This window comes from Arachis hypogaea, chromosome 16, assembly GCF_003086295.3.
Source record: "Arachis hypogaea cultivar Tifrunner chromosome 16, arahy.Tifrunner.gnm2.J5K5, whole genome shotgun sequence".
NCBI lineage: Eukaryota > Viridiplantae > Streptophyta > Magnoliopsida > Fabales > Fabaceae > Arachis > Arachis hypogaea.
The window spans coordinates 22,740,255-22,756,209 of NC_092051.1; the positions used below are offsets into that span (position 1 = coordinate 22,740,255).

Here is a 15,955-nt window from a genome sequence, read left to right on the forward strand (position 1 = left end):
TTCAGTTAAACTAATATCCTAGTTCCTCCTATTCACTTGGCTGTCCCTTCCTCGACAGTAGTATAACTGGTCATAGTTAGCAACCAAAAATTCATTAGACTTGATGGAATCCCTTATCAATCTTATCAATCTTTGATTAAATTGATTATCCATAGAAATCTATGTTTGGCTCTAATCAGATTCCATCAACTAATAGTATTTCAAGTAAACTGCAAAATTTTATATTCACAACTCCTACTTCAACTGAAAACACCACACCAGATATGAATCTGTCCCCTACTACTATTTATGTTACATAATTGTTAATTTCAAGCAATAAGACTGTTATAGGTTCTATGTGGATTTTGCTATCAAAAGGGACCGTTTAGGCAACATTATTAGATACAAAGCCAAACTTATTGTCAAAGGCTTCTTTACAGATTGAAGGGGTTGACTATGACCAAATTTATAGTCTAGTTCTGAGGCCTACAAATGTAACAAGCTCCAAGAACTTAGTTTAATACATTAATTACAACTATTATCGAATTTAATTTTATTATAACTAAACATGATATTTTTCTAATTGTTAAACATGCTACTCCTAAGTCTCAAGCCAAAAATTAATAACCAATAGTGTAGAATATTATGATGATTCTAGGCATTATAGAAAAACTATGAATACTTCAATGGTTAAATTTTTTAGACCCAACTTTGATTTCTTTGTTAATAGAGTCTCTCAATTCATGTACTCTCCTATCATTGATCATTGAAGGACAGTAAAACGCCTATTGAGAAATGTCATAGTTTTTATACCACATAAAATTGGTTTTATTTTGTTTCACTTTTCGATGATATCTTTACTTTATTTTTATTTTTATTTTTATTTATTATTTTGAGTTTTAGATCATTGTTTTTACTGTTCCTTTCATTTCAATTATTGACTGATTTTTAACTTAACCAAGCCGAATAAAGACGACTTCCTATAATTTTTTCATATAAGATTGTTACTTTGTTATAATTCATCTATATATGAGCATGAAATGAATGATTGAATTGTGAATTGCACACGCTATATATTATTCTCATTGGAATTTATATGTATGTGTGTGGTTTGGTGATGAGACACTATGTCCTACCATTACTATCATGCATATATGATGATATATAGAATTGCAATAGGAACGAGTTATCAATGTATTCCAAACTACAAATTTGAGCATAATTTCTGTATACCAAGTAAGCTTAGTAGCACATGATTTTGATTTACTATAACTATCATTACTTATTAATACCTTTAATTGTTAGTGTATTTCATAATTCTGATTAAATTATCTATTATCACCCTTAACTGCGGTCTTTGGTCTCATACTATAAATTGTTTATTATCAATATGTCATAAATACCCGAGTTTAATAAATATTAACTGGGTTATGTCAGTGTCCTTTTTGCATGATAATAAATATTATTATCTATATATTGATTATTATCACTTTGTTTTGATCCGAATGCAGTTAGGAAAGATGCCCAGGATAGGTCGTTTCACGAAGAAAGCCCGTGTAGACACATCATGTCAGCAGCCTCAAGTAGGATTTGATGCGGCTTCAACTTCGCATCAAGCAGACTGCCCAATTCCGCCGCCCAGTGGCAGTGGTGCCCCCGCATCCTCGTCTTTACGCCCCTTTCGTCCGCCCCGTAGCGAACCACCGCCTGCTCCACAGGCTTGCATGAATGATGTTCCAAACTCGGAGCCAGACGCCGAAGACTTAGACCCAGAGGCAAATGAGGTAGATTCTTTTGAGCAATATGTTGATAACCTGTTTGCTGCATCGGATGCTCAGAAGCGCAAGAGACGCAAGACCACTGAATTTTGGGATGTTAAAACAATTGGTATACAAGAATTTATTTAATTCTATTTTTCATTCAGCTATTTTCCTATGATGTCATCGCAGCTTGACTCCAATGGTAACTCACATAGAATAACTATGATTTACAGAATCTGATGGCATAATCAAACAGGTCAAAATGAGTGTGAAGGAAGCTATGAATCCACTTAACCGAAGAAAGATCGTACTTAAGTTTAACAGTGCACTACAATCAGTTGGGGATGAAACAGGTATAATGAGTGGCGTTATGGGACTGCTAGGATCTGACTACACCAAATTTTCAATCTGCGAGAAGGACTAGAGAAAGGTTCGCACCAGGGACAATGTCTATAATGAATGTGTAAAGGTAAAATCTTTTTTTTTGTACCATTTTGGACTCATAATTTGAACATTACTGACAAATTAATTTTAATGTTGTAGGAAATGTTCCATTTTGATGAAGATAGTAGAGGAATTATCAAGCGTATAATATTCAAAATGCTAGGAAGGGCTTGGAAGGAAACGAGGAACAGATTATACCATCACTGCTATGACTCGAAACTTTCACTTGAAGAAAATATTGAAAACCGCCCACCGGGAATTACTGTGGACCATTGGAGATGGTTTCCCAATTATTGCAATAGTGAAGAGACACAGGTAATATATTTTTATTTTACAACAGAAAAAGTCTATTTATGTTACATTGAGTTAGTAGGAACTAGTGTCTAGTAACTCTTAATTTGATGGCATGACAGGAGAAATGTAAGAAAAATGCTGAGAATCGATCAAAGCAACTTTACACCCACACTGGCAGATCGAAAAGCTTGGCAAGGCTCGGAGAAGAAGATGTAATCTATTTTTGAGAATGTTTTTGAACTATCTCTTCCTCTACTTATTCACTTTGTCAACATTATTGGTACAGTTGGAACGACAAGGGAGGAGAGTTAGTAGAGGAGAGTTGTATCTCTTAACGCACAAAAGAGCTAATGGCTCCTATGTCCATGATGCAGCTCGGGCTATTGGAGTAAGTAATGTGTTAAGAACCGGGAAGTAGTTTCTCCTATGTTTTAGTTTTTAAAATTTTATTGGAAGTCTGTGCGGTTAGCGACTAGCTAATAAATGCTTATAATTGCTTATCTATGTGTGTAAGAAAGAATTGATGCTATTGAGCAACGTGATGAATCCTCTAGACTGTTGTCTCATAATGATTCGCTTGCTCAAGCTCTCGGAAAGGAGCACTCGGGTAGGGTGCGTGGCATCGGGTTGGGGCCGACTTCTAGTCAAGTCTTCAGTATGAATTCCCATCAGCCGAGCAATGGTATTGAAAGGAAGGAGACCCAAAGGGTGCTGCTTGAACTACAAGCAGAGTTGGCAGCCGAGAAATTGAAAAGGAAGGCAGTGGAGGATGAAGTAGCAGCCGAGAAGACCAAAAGACAGGCAGTGGAGGATGAAGTAGCAGTCGAGAAGACAAAAAGACAGGTAGTGGAGGATGAAGTAGCAGCTGGGAAGGTAAGGATGCAGGCAATGGAGAGTGCTTTGATATGTCTACTTCAAGGACAAGGTGGAAAGCTGCCATCAGATGTCGCCGCATGGATGAGTGCGTTGGAGGGACAGATTAGAAAGTAGATCTTAAGATTGTGGAACCTTTTTTTCTTTCAGATATACACTTTTTTTTTGTGTTAATTATGCAACTCTTAGTAAGGAGTACACTTTATTCATATTTGGATAATTATATCAATTAAATTAATGGTTTTGCTATTGTTGTTTACCGAGCAATGTATTTTTCGGGATATAAAATAATTTAACTTACTAACATTAAGAAGGATTCAAAAAAAAAAAAAAAACTAGTACATTGAAATAAAAAAGAGCGTTGATTGCCAATGTACAATACAGTATTTTTGCTGCCATTTGACCGAAAAATAGCGGTGGTTGCGAAATAGCCGTAAGAAATTTGAAAAAGCAGGCTAGGAGATAGTGGCGGTTTTAAACCACCGCCAATTACATTTGAAAAACAGTGGCCGTTAAACAGCAGCGATTTCAAACCGTCGCCAAATACATTTGAAAAAATCGTGGCCGTATCACAGCAGCGGTTTCATGCCGCCGGTCAATTCGTGTGCATCACAGTTGGGCAGATCGCGACGGTTTTAAACCAACTCTAAACATTGTGACGCTATTTCTCAGTTTTGCGGCGGTTGTGCCAGCAGTTCTTGAGAACCGCCGCAAAATCATATAACCACCCCCTAATAGGCAACGCTTAATGAACCACTGGAATCCCGTTTCGCGGCGGCTGCCGCAAATCATTCCAAGAACCGCCGCAATTTCCTGTTTCCTTTGTAGTGACAGTTCCGTACGTACCCGTTCTATCAGTTCATGCATTTTTTTTTATTTAGTTGTTTCAAATAAGTTTCAAACTCAAGTTGTCACTTGAGTTTGCGGGAGAATATTAGAATATAATTAAGATCAATTAGTATTATTTAACATATCTGAATATTTATTATAGGATATTACGTCTTTATTATTTCGATTCTCTTAGCATCTATAAATACCCTTCTATATTATATCATTCTACACAACTTGAATACACACAAATCTTTTCTCTACTGCTCTCTTTTACCATTTCTAATAATAATAAATATAATTTAATTTAGTTAGAAGTTCATTGTTTGATAGTCTTATATATATATATATATATATATATATATATATATATAAACATGAGAATAAAATTGTAAAAATAATCTTTTATCACTTTGGATATTTTAACTCTTTTTTCTTTTTTTTTCTCTTTACATATAATTTTGTTTTGCATTAACTTTGTTTATTAATGGTAAAATATACTCATGTTAATTATATCGTATAATAGTTTTTTTTCTCCTATGTATTTTGATTTTATAGTTAGTTACTATTGATCTTGCTGTTTTCGTTTTCTTGAATTGTTCTTTATTTTTTATGACTTGATAATTTAAATAAAAAAGCAAAGAAAGAAAAAAAATAATTATTATTATTAATATGAATTTTACTATTTCTTTTCTAACATTCTTTAATATGAGCTTCATTTTTTTATTATTATTAATGCTTTTATTATTTTCTTCTCTAATTATAAATTTCCTTATAATAATTCTTTGATAGAATTTTTTTTGGTCTAATAGATCTTTTCCTATTTTTTGTCAAAAATGATTTATATTAGGAGAAAAAAAGAATATACAAATTAAATTTTAAAATTCAAATTTAAATAAGATGTGTAAAGGATAACTATTAAATTGAGATCTAGAATTTATTTGTTAAATTTAAACTCTTTGTATTATCGTAATTGAAAATTTCAATTAGAGAAATACTATTATAAAATTCTAGATATTTTTATCTTATTATTCTTAAATTATACATTATATTGTGTATTTGAAGAATTTCATCTTTTTTGAAATAAGTATGACATTATATACTTTTTTGGATACAAAGGGATAATGAAGTTGAAGTGAGTAACAAAATTGATTATATAATAAAATACAAATTTTTAGAATTTCAAGCACAATTGACAAATTTTTAGTTTCAAAATAAATTTTTACTCTGTTTTTTATCTTTTATTTTATTTTTTAATAATTTTTTTATTTTCTTAATTAACTATGACTGTAATAATTCATCACAAATTTGTGTTTTGTAGAGAAAATTTATTAATCATAAAATATAGAAGACTTAACCAAAAAATTTAAAAAATGTTGATTAATCACAAAAGATATTTATTGTCGTTAATTAAAAAAATAAATTGAAATGATAATTTAATATTTTTATGCTCTTAAAATATTATAAAAAAATATTTTAGCATTCTTTATCATCCAATCATCATATTAATATAATTTAATTCAATAAAATTATTTATCATCATTTGATTGAATAAAAATTCTATTTTATCTAAAAATTTTAAGATTTTTCAATCTCAAGATCATCCATGTTAAATCATTAAGAAATATAACTGAGAGCGCAGAAGCGTCCCTTTATTTGAGAGCAAGATTGAGATCATAGACCTTGACTCTTGTGGTTCTTTGATTTTCGTCAACCAAAACCTTCTGTATCCCTAATAGGGCTAAATCACAATTCTACTGTGAGATAAGAGCTACGGAGGCGAGTTTGATGTGTTAGAGACCAAAATTCTGAAGTCATTATTTATATTTGAGTGTGACACTCATTAAATACTAAAACTCAAATAAAATAGTATCTATGGTTTTAATCTCATTTATCCAAATCAAAAGTATTAATGACTTATTTAATTCAACATTTATGACAATAAATGAGATCACCGTTATATAAGTCATTTAATATGAAATTACTTAATTTATGATTATAATTAATATATATTGCCCATAAATATATTAAGAAATAATAATTTCCTAACAATCTTTCACTTGGACTATACATATATATTTTCCTAAGATAATCACATCTTATAAATTTTATGTGCACATCTGAATGTTATTTCCATGATTACTTTAATAATATGGTCTGTCTCATATATTAGTTATGAAATTACCGCAGCTTTTATCGCATTAGTGTCGTAACGAAACCACGATGATCGCCATACTAAAATACTCAACCACATATATAGATCAAATTTGGATGAGAAAATTCAGAAATTACATGCGAAAATGATCTCATGCATGCCTATTTCCAATTGGTCCAACTTGAATAAAAATTCTATTTTATTCGGTGATAGACTCAAATGAAACTGCAACGGCAACGTCCAGACTCATAGTGATGGTGGCTAAGTGATGAGTCTGTGGAAGAAGAAGAGAATGACTTAACAGACTCACAATGAATGAGAGAGAGAGAGAGAGAGAGAGAGAGAGAGAGAGAGAGAGAGAGAGAGAGAAGAATTTACCTAGAGAAAAGGGACTCGGCAGGAGAAAGGTGGTGACAGTCTCAACAGCGACGGTAACGGGATAAGCAGTGATGGCGACATGAGTTGTGAAGGAAGATGGGAGCTGTGAAGGGGTAGGCGACGATGGACTCAGCAACGACGATGACAGGAGTTATGAGATTTTTTGTGAAGAAGTCGAGAAGAAAAGACTTTGGGTGAGGATGACTTGGTTTCTCTTACATGGCTTTAGAGTATGTACTAAAGCTGTGAATCACTAGATCCTAATTCCTAAAAAGTGTTTATATGTATATATTCGGGGCGATTACACCCTAAACCCGACCATGTCCTATCTTGAGCAAAATCTGCCCCGATTCAGGTCAAGTTATTACCCTCCTCAATCGGGTATGGACGAGTCGAGTACCTACGTATTCGGGTACTCCTGTCAAGTCTAACCACGTATTGATGCTCCATTTATTAAAGGTTTATCGCTAGCCAATAGATTACTACACACAAGGCAAGATTCTAATTCCTAATAGTTGTTTAAACGAACGAGTGAGATGATCACTCAACAAACTCAAATTGATTAAGACAAATACTAATTATTTTTAATATTTTAATATTAAAAATATTGAGAGTTTAATTTTAATTATAACTTTATAAAATATTTATAATAATAATTACTATATATATTTTATTTAAATTTTTAATAAAATTTTTTATATAATTTTATGTATTATTTTGTATAGGGTACGGGAATACACACTAGTTTTTGTAATAAAATAAAACTAAAATAAAAATGTTAGAGAGATTAAATTAAAATTTATATATAATTTATATAAAAAAGATAAAATTTAGAGGGCCATTGTCCCCCTTTCTCACTGTGAGGCTCCGTTCCTGATTGGAGTGGCGTAGCAATCAGCTTGGGAGATGCTAGAGCAATTTGCAAAAGACAACCGGACGAAGGAAGCTCAAGCGCCAATCTTGTTGCACATGTTGGGTTTTTTCTTTTATTTGTGAGGTTGAAATTCAAATTTTTTGGGTGTTTTTTTTGTTTCTTTGTGTTACTACTCTAATAAAATTTTTTGGGGCAATTGAGAGTAAAAGAGAGAAGCCACAAAATGAGAGACAAGAGAAAAATAGAAATTTCATTTTCGTGCAGAGCAATTGATTTTAAATAGCAATTTCTCATTCGTTCACTATTGGATCGTTTTGAAATTTGGACTGCAAATTTATCTCATCTTTTTTTTCATTCTGGACAGTGAAGATGTCGATTAGAGATATATAATGAGAGAAATTAACTTCAAAAAATAGTTTTGAATTTGGGTATTTTTCATCTTTTTGTTACTCATTTGTACGTTTTGGTGTTTTGGTATTTTGGCTGGTTATATGTACGATTTGTATTTTATTTGAGACTCTTTTGTATCTCATATTTGATTATAATAAAACTTTTTCATTGGTTTAAATGATTTGTGATTTTTACTTCTTATATTAAAAGATTTTGCATGTTAAAATTTCGGTTATTCTTATTATTATTTTATTTGATATATTTACTTGTTTATTATTACTATTATATTGTTTTGTGAGTATTTTCATATTATTTTTGTGTTAAATATTTGTATTTATTGTTGGGCCATTTCAGCATTGTCTGTAAAATTTGTTTCTTTTCCATCATTTCAATAAATTTAAACTTAGAATACCAAGATGGTGGAGTGGGTCTAGGGGACGAAGAACGAATTTGGACAACTTACAATAATCATGCATTCTCCAAATGACATGAAATGTATGGGTCTATATGAGTCATCGCTCTATAAATGCATTTATAATCGCTCATTCAAAGGTATTCTAGTTAATTAAGTTTGGTAAAGTGACAATGCACTCGAACATCGTATTTCAAAGATAAAGAATGACATGATCATATATGTAGTGGCATAATCTGCCGTCAAGAAACTTTTCTGATGATGTGTTTAGGCTAAAATAGAAAAGAAAATTGTAATTTAATTTACAAATTTAAAACCAATTTACTAATAGATATATGTAATACAGATAAAATAATTATAATAATAGAAAGATAATCAAATAACACAATAAATAAATATCCTTAGTGGTATTTAGCTCCTATTTAACTTACTAAATCTAAATATGTCACCAAAATATATATTTTTTAATTTGCAGTTACCTAAGTATTTTTTTTTATAATCTAAACCTGTATTATAATAATTCAGTTTAAATCTAACCAATTTTATAACAAATGAAATAGATAAAATCATCAATAAATAAGAACTAAATATAGTAAAGCACCTACCTTTTTAGTTTTTAAAGTTTAAATTAAGTCCTAATTTTGTCTTTAACATTTGAAATATTTTATTTTATCCCAAATATTTTATTTCATCCTATTTTAATTTTTTAGTCAAAATTTTCTTCCAAAAATACTCGTTTTTTTTATTATCATTTTCTTTTAGATAGTGATAAAATTTATAATTTTAGTAGTCGTAGTAGTTGTTATAGTGATTAAAGAGTGAAAGTGACAGAATAATAAGGGAAAAAAAAAGATAAACAATAGAAAAAAAATGATATTTTTGGAAAAAAAAATAATTTTGACTAGAAAACTAAAATAAGGCAAAATAAAATGTTACGGATAAAAATAAAGGATTTTAAATATTAGGAACGAAATCAAGACTTATCTTAAATTTTAGAGACTAAAATAACTCTACTAAAAAATAAATACCAATATTTTTTTTTTTTAAATATAACTAGTTTCTTTGTCAATTGCACCGGCTAAATAAGTAATATGACATATATACGCTCCCCCTTACTAGTCTTTTTTTTTTTTTGGATTAAATTCATCTTTTGTTCAACTAAATTTTCATTCCTCCTTTCCTTCCAATGCAAGGTAAAAAAGTTGTGCACTTTAGAGGGGGTAAACCATGACTTTTTGCTTTTATAGATAGATTGGGGAGTGTGAAAATTGTGGTTTATATCGACAAATTATGCGAACACTATTCAAGATAAAATCGTGGTTTATATCCATGATATTTTTAAAACAAAAAACTCAATATAATAAAATATGGCAAAAGGGGTCCAAACAAACAAGAAAATATGATAAATAATGAGAAATGTTCAAGAACTAGCAAAATTTATTATTTTTTATTATTATTTTTAGTTATTAACATAATTCTTTTAGTTTAATAATTTAATAATATATTTTTAATCCATATTTTTAAATATTAATGGCTAACTATTGATCAAAAATAATAAATTTTGTTAGTCTTCTAACATTCCTCATAAACAATAGAACTATATATCCCATTTTTATTTCTGGTATTATCATCAACCAGGAAATAGATCTATACTATTTCACTCTTTGTAGCTCAAAAGCAAACCATTAATAATTACCATAACACCTAATTCATTGTTTTGGAATATTCTTGCATTTTTTTTCAAACCAGATATTTTTTGCAAATATCTGAACCCATCAACTATTTTTTACACTCTTTTTTATTAGACACTCATGTTCAATTCTTAAAATATTGCTTTAACGTGCTTCCTGGAACAGACTAGAGTCCACAATTTATTAATTGATATGCGAGAACTGAACTAGTCAATAAACTAGTAGGATGATTGGTTCAATAGTTTAGTGGTCCAATCGAAGTTCAACCGGAGTTAAATCGGTTTAATTAAATATTAAATAAAATTATAAAAAATTTAATATATAATTTCAAATATTTAAATTCAATTATTTCTAATCTAATAAAATTTAAATTTTTACAAATTTACATAATAAATTGTGCATAATTTATCATTAAAAATTCACAAACAACTTCAAACATAAAAGTTTATAATAAAAAAAATTAAAATACACACAAATAACAAACAATATTAACTTAGAAAATCAGCAAATCAGAGAGAGGGAAGGGGGTGGGATGGGATTCTGATTTGTGTGTGTTTTTCTAATCAAAACGGCGCCGTTTTAAAGGGTCACAACTAAAAAATTGATTAATACAGACAGATTTACAGACATATTTAGTCTTTATTACAGACGGATTTTTGGTTACCGACAGATTTTGTCCCTCTGTAAAAGCCCCGTCGGAAATTATTTACTGACGGATTTTTTTCTGTCGAAAAATTACCGACGGATTTTTACCAGTTACCGACGGATTTTCCCTCTGTAAATTCTTCATCCATTTTCCAAAGACGACGAACTTTCCGACAGATTTTCCATCTATAATTACAGACGAATTTTTTAACATATTTTTCGTCTATAATTTAAACCTTGAAAAATCATCTCACACTCTGATTACAGACAAAAAATCCGTCAGTAAGGTAAAATAGAATTTTTTTTATTTTTCCAATTACAAAATAAACTTGTTTTCATACAAAATAAATATAAATTTAATACAAATTTTTATCTAATTTGTATTCAAATATTTATAATATTTTAAAAAATAAACAAATTCATCATATTATCAAACTAAAAGAAAAGTACTATAAAAAAGCAAGTCAATATAATTCAAAACATAAACAAAGTGTATTGATACATCAACTATAATAATAAGTAATAACCATACATCAACAAAATGTATTGATACATGAACTATAATTCAAAATATAAACTCTGTATTCAAAACATCTTTCTAAAATCCCATGTCCAGTAAATGATCAGCTTCATCGAGCACCAACACTTTCACACCCATCAGCCGAGTTGCAAAGCCAGCAGTATTCTCCACATGATCTCTAAGCCTTTCAGGTGTAGCAGCAAGGATCTGTATAGCATGTATAAAACATTAGTGATTATTTCCTAATAGATCATAATATTCAGCATAATATTCAGCTTGCAAGATAAGCTTCTCACTCCACAACCAGCTGTCTTTCTACACTGCTCTTTTAGGCATTTTGCTGCCCTCTGTACCCCCAACAAGTATCAACATGCCCCTGCTTCCTGCATGCACAAAATATATATTTTTCCATTCACAAAAACTTAAGCCCATACGAGAGGACACATGAATATTTATATAAAACTAGAGCGAATTTGAGCAGAAGATCAAAGATTAGAGAAGAAAAAAGTTGTCCAAGCTTTTTTGGTTTTCTTCTTATTCAGTGAAATGAGTTTTGACTTTTGAGACTTACAAGGACAAATCACACCTTCTACAATTTTCTATTCTAACTTATAAACTACTTTGCTACACTATCTTTGATTAATTGTATGATTTCAGATGGCAGCAACTGAGTTACCTTTTCATCTCTTTGTTTTTTTTTTCCATAGAACCATGTATAGTCCACACACTATCAGCACTACTCCAATCACATTGCATATATTTAGTGAAAGAAAATTTAGTGAGTGAGAAAAAAGTGCAAGGTGGTGATTCATTGATATTAATATTTGATATGCAAGGTGCAAGCTGAAAATTTAGTGAGTGAGAAAAATCAGATAGGGTTGTAAGTTTGTAAACTCTACCTAAACACCAGAACACTTTGCCAACAGCTAAATCAGACTAGGCTTCACCTCCACTCAAGTAGATACAGACTATACAATTCACATACTGGAAAAGAGAACAAGCTTACAGCAGTGAAGATTGACCATAGAAAACTCTCATCTGGAGAAAATTATTTGGATTGGATAGTTAATCACTTTCATCTGTACCATGAACACCACATATTTGAGTTCCGGAAATTGGAGAATATAATAAAAGCATGAGCAAACACATAAACCAATAATAACATTCATAGCCTAGCATTTGAAATAAAGTAAAATCCTTCTAAGCATAGAGGACAGAGATAGTGTTGGGCACATGAACCTGTTATGGATGAAAGCATGTCACCGCAGCTTAGACGCGTATCACACAAGGAAACCAAGAGATTGGTTTCCCACTCACTGAAAATGAGTATGGAAAATAGAAAAGTTAAACATTTACTGAACTAGAAATACACTCAAGAAATGTAGGCAAAAGGAAAAGAGAGTGACAGGAGGATCACCTTTTGAAGTTCAGTTGATGAATACCCATGGTAAGAACCATCTGAATAAAACTAGTAGTCATCTGAGTGAAGGCAGCAAAAGATATAATTGTTCCCTAGAAATAAGAGAAATTAATAAAATGCATACTACAACAGTAGTCATATTATATCACTCCCACAAGCAGAAGCAAAAGCACAATTTGATTATTGCACTACATGAATTAGAAAGGAAGTAAAGAGACAAGCATAAAGGTTCATGAATCCTTCTATTCATGAATCCTTCTATTTTCAATCAAGAAAATTCTAAAATCAAAGAAAGAAACAGTATCCTTCTTACAGAAGTAAAATGGTATCATGTTTCAATTTGATATTCAGAGCTTAATGAGAACAAAAAAGAGAAAGGAAAAGGAATGCAAAGAGAACAAGGAAAAGGGATGCAATGAAAAAAGAAAAGAGGAGTTACATTACAAATCATACAACATTAAACAAAGAAGTCTTTATCAAAGTATTATCTCAGAAGTGATTCAAGTGAATAAGAAACTAGCTTCTTACTATTTCCAAGTCATTCTCTCATTAAGCATATTTAATTTCAACAAGAACAGTCTTCAAGCTTTACTTGAAACTCTTAACACTAGTAGCTATTGTAATAAAGTGTACATTGCGATGATGTCATTAAACCTTCGATACACAAATCAAAAACAAGTGTTGTACAGTTATAGTTTTCCCACTGCTTCAACATTAAAATATAAGATCAAAAAGTTATGAAAAAGCTTCTGGCACAAAGTGCAGCATTCACAAACCTGAGATGCAGTTGTACCCACTAGAGATGGCATCAAACCTCCATACAACCACTCCCACCCCTCATGTTTCACAACCTACAATATTTTTCAATAACTATTATCACTTATAATTAAAATATGAATTAAAATGCTTAGAACTTAACACTAGATTAAGAAACACTCATAATTAAAAGCAGAAACTACCTGGTTAGCAATCATTCCAAGTCCCGTGCTTTGCATTAAAGACTTTACACCCATGCCATCACCAAGTTTTTGACTAGCTGCTCGGAACTCTTCCATAGATTTCTCAGAGTTTATCTACCCCAAAAAAAGATCCAATAGAACGCGAGAAATGGTTTCACAAATAGAAATATATGAGCACTATTAGTTTAATATTCAATTCTGTTTCAATCAAAATCAGTACCTCGAGAGCATATAATGGTGACTCCACTCCATTTTCCTTTCTCGATTCGATCGACGCCCATTTTTCTGTGCAGCCATTGCTTTGCTCCCTCTACTTTCCATCTTGTCCTGCTTTGCTGCTCCAAATTATCAAGGGCTAGCTGCCTATCTTTTTTGTCCCACCTGCTTCTTTTCTCTATCCTATCAAATCCTTGATGGAAGTTCCATAAGAGAAAATGTTCAGGTGGATTGTATTTTGTAGGAAAATGTGAATAGTACAAGCAAATAGGAAGTGAATTAATTTACATACAGTAACATAAAAGAAGGAAAATAGGAAGTGAATCAAGATGAATTCACTCCTAAAGTAGTATTAGTGGACTTGATCAAGAAACCATGGGCAAGCCACTAACCTTTGCTGCATGAGTAACTCCATACGGCAATGCTTTGCTGCAGAAGTTCAAACAAATGTGCAAACTATAGAGTTTAAAATTGCCTTTTATATATATATATATATATAAAATGTTTTAACATTTAACGAAATATCATGCAACTTTAATTTATTCATTACTAGTCACATTCTCTTTATTTGAACTTGACTATCACAGTGTCTTCAATCAAGCTTTTCTGCTTCAATTAATTTTGTATACTTTTTGTTTTGCTTTATATAATAGTTGGAACCATTAAACAATTGAGCCACAAAAGTAGAGTATGATAAACTTAGCTAAAACTGGCGTAGAAAAATTGAGCCCTAAGGTTTATCGGCGTAATTTAAACAATGCATACCTGAATCGGCGTAATTTAAACAACTGCTGGCAGATGCTCTGGTTCTCTTTGGAGCAGGAACCGATTGGGATCGGGTCGAATTCCATTGATTCGCTTGCGACAGAGCGCGATAGAGCAGTGACGGTGACAGAGCAGCGACGGAAACAGAGCGCGACGACCTTGAGTCTAAAACGCCCGCGAGAGAAGCGATATACCGGAGAGATAGAGAGAGGTCGACGGCGAGACCAGCCGTGAGAGAGGTGAGACTTAGTGAGCTTGAGGGTGAGACTGGCGAGAGAAGAGCGAAGAAACTCAAAGGAGGGTTAGGGGTTCTTCGTCGCGGTTAGGGGTTCTTCGACGGAGGCATTGCGAGCGCCGGCGACCGGCGACGTTCTTTGCAGAGTGCTGTTAGGGGATCTTCGTCGCAGTTAGGGGTTCTTCGTCGTGGTTAGGGGTTCTTCGTGAGGCACAATGAAGAGAGGGTTCGGGTACAGTGAGGCACAATAAAGACAGGGTTAGAGTTAGCTAGGGTTAATCATCTTCGTCTTCGTGAGGCACAATGAAGACGGTGTTCATCTTCATGGAGTGCTTTGTGAATTGAGTCCAGTATGTGAATTGTTTAGTCTACATTGAAGAAAGAGAGGGGTAGATTGTAATCTGCGAATGGAGCTCGAGAAAGAGAGGGGTTAGATTAGGTTCAAGTTTTTTTTTCCGGTGGGAAATTTTAAATTACAGACGGATTTTTCGTCTGTAATTATTTTCCACGAAAAAAATTAATTTTTTTGATAGAATTATAGATGGATTTTTTTTCCGTCTGTAATTTATGCTAATTTATTTTTTTTGTTTTTCGACAAAAAATCCCTCTGAAATTCCGTCTGTATTTCTGTGGGATAAAATCTATCAAAAATATCCGTCTGTAATAACTAGTTTTCTAGTAGTGGGTGGAATAGTGAACCAGGGATTCAAAAAACCGGACTGATTTCGTCAGTTCACTGATTAACTATCGATTCAATCCATTTTTTAAGAGTGAATACCCCATCTGCTCCCTGACAATTATCTCGAAAGGACAACGAGGTCCCCAAGAAAAAAAAAACACCCAATCCGGCCCCTGATATTTTTTTTGGCACAGGGGTCTCGTTGTCCTTTCGAGGTAATTGTCAGGGACCGGATTGAAATTTTTTTTTTGTCAAGGGCCTCGTTATCTTTCGAGATAATTGTCTGGGGCTATTTTGGGTTTTTCTCTTTTTTTTAATTTTTTGCTAGACGATTTTAGATATCAACCAGACCAACTACAGAATCAGCTTTTGATTAATCTAATCGAACGGATTATTTCGGTCTAATTTTCAAAACATTTTTATATAAATTATGATTCT

The 15,955-nt window shown here is 31.8% G+C and overlaps 1 protein-coding gene across 2 annotated transcripts; it reads right to left on the reverse strand.

Annotated features, from left to right (window-relative positions):
- Positions 1–11,193: 11,193 nt before the first annotated feature.
- LOC140179710 (triacylglycerol lipase 1-like) lies at positions 11,194–15,252 on the reverse strand. Of its 2 annotated transcripts, XM_072219319.1 has the most exons (10): positions 14,604–15,251; positions 14,231–14,267; positions 13,843–14,031; positions 13,623–13,736; positions 13,440–13,514; positions 12,661–12,755; positions 12,483–12,559; positions 12,250–12,322; positions 11,540–11,626; positions 11,194–11,450 (listed from the first exon to the last, which is right to left on the reverse strand). In XM_072219319.1, exons 4-8 carry the CDS (start codon positions 13,716–13,718, stop codon positions 12,309–12,311), a joined length of 357 nt encoding a protein of 118 aa, XP_072075420.1. In that variant the 5' UTR covers positions 13,719–13,736; positions 13,843–14,031; positions 14,231–14,267; positions 14,604–15,251; the 3' UTR covers positions 11,194–11,450; positions 11,540–11,626; positions 12,250–12,308. The 2 variants fall into 2 exon arrangements, with proteins under 2 accessions (XP_072075420.1, XP_072075419.1); XM_072219318.1 differs by having other exon boundaries at positions 12,250–12,559; positions 14,604–15,252.
- Between the last annotated feature and the right edge of the window lie 703 nt (positions 15,253–15,955).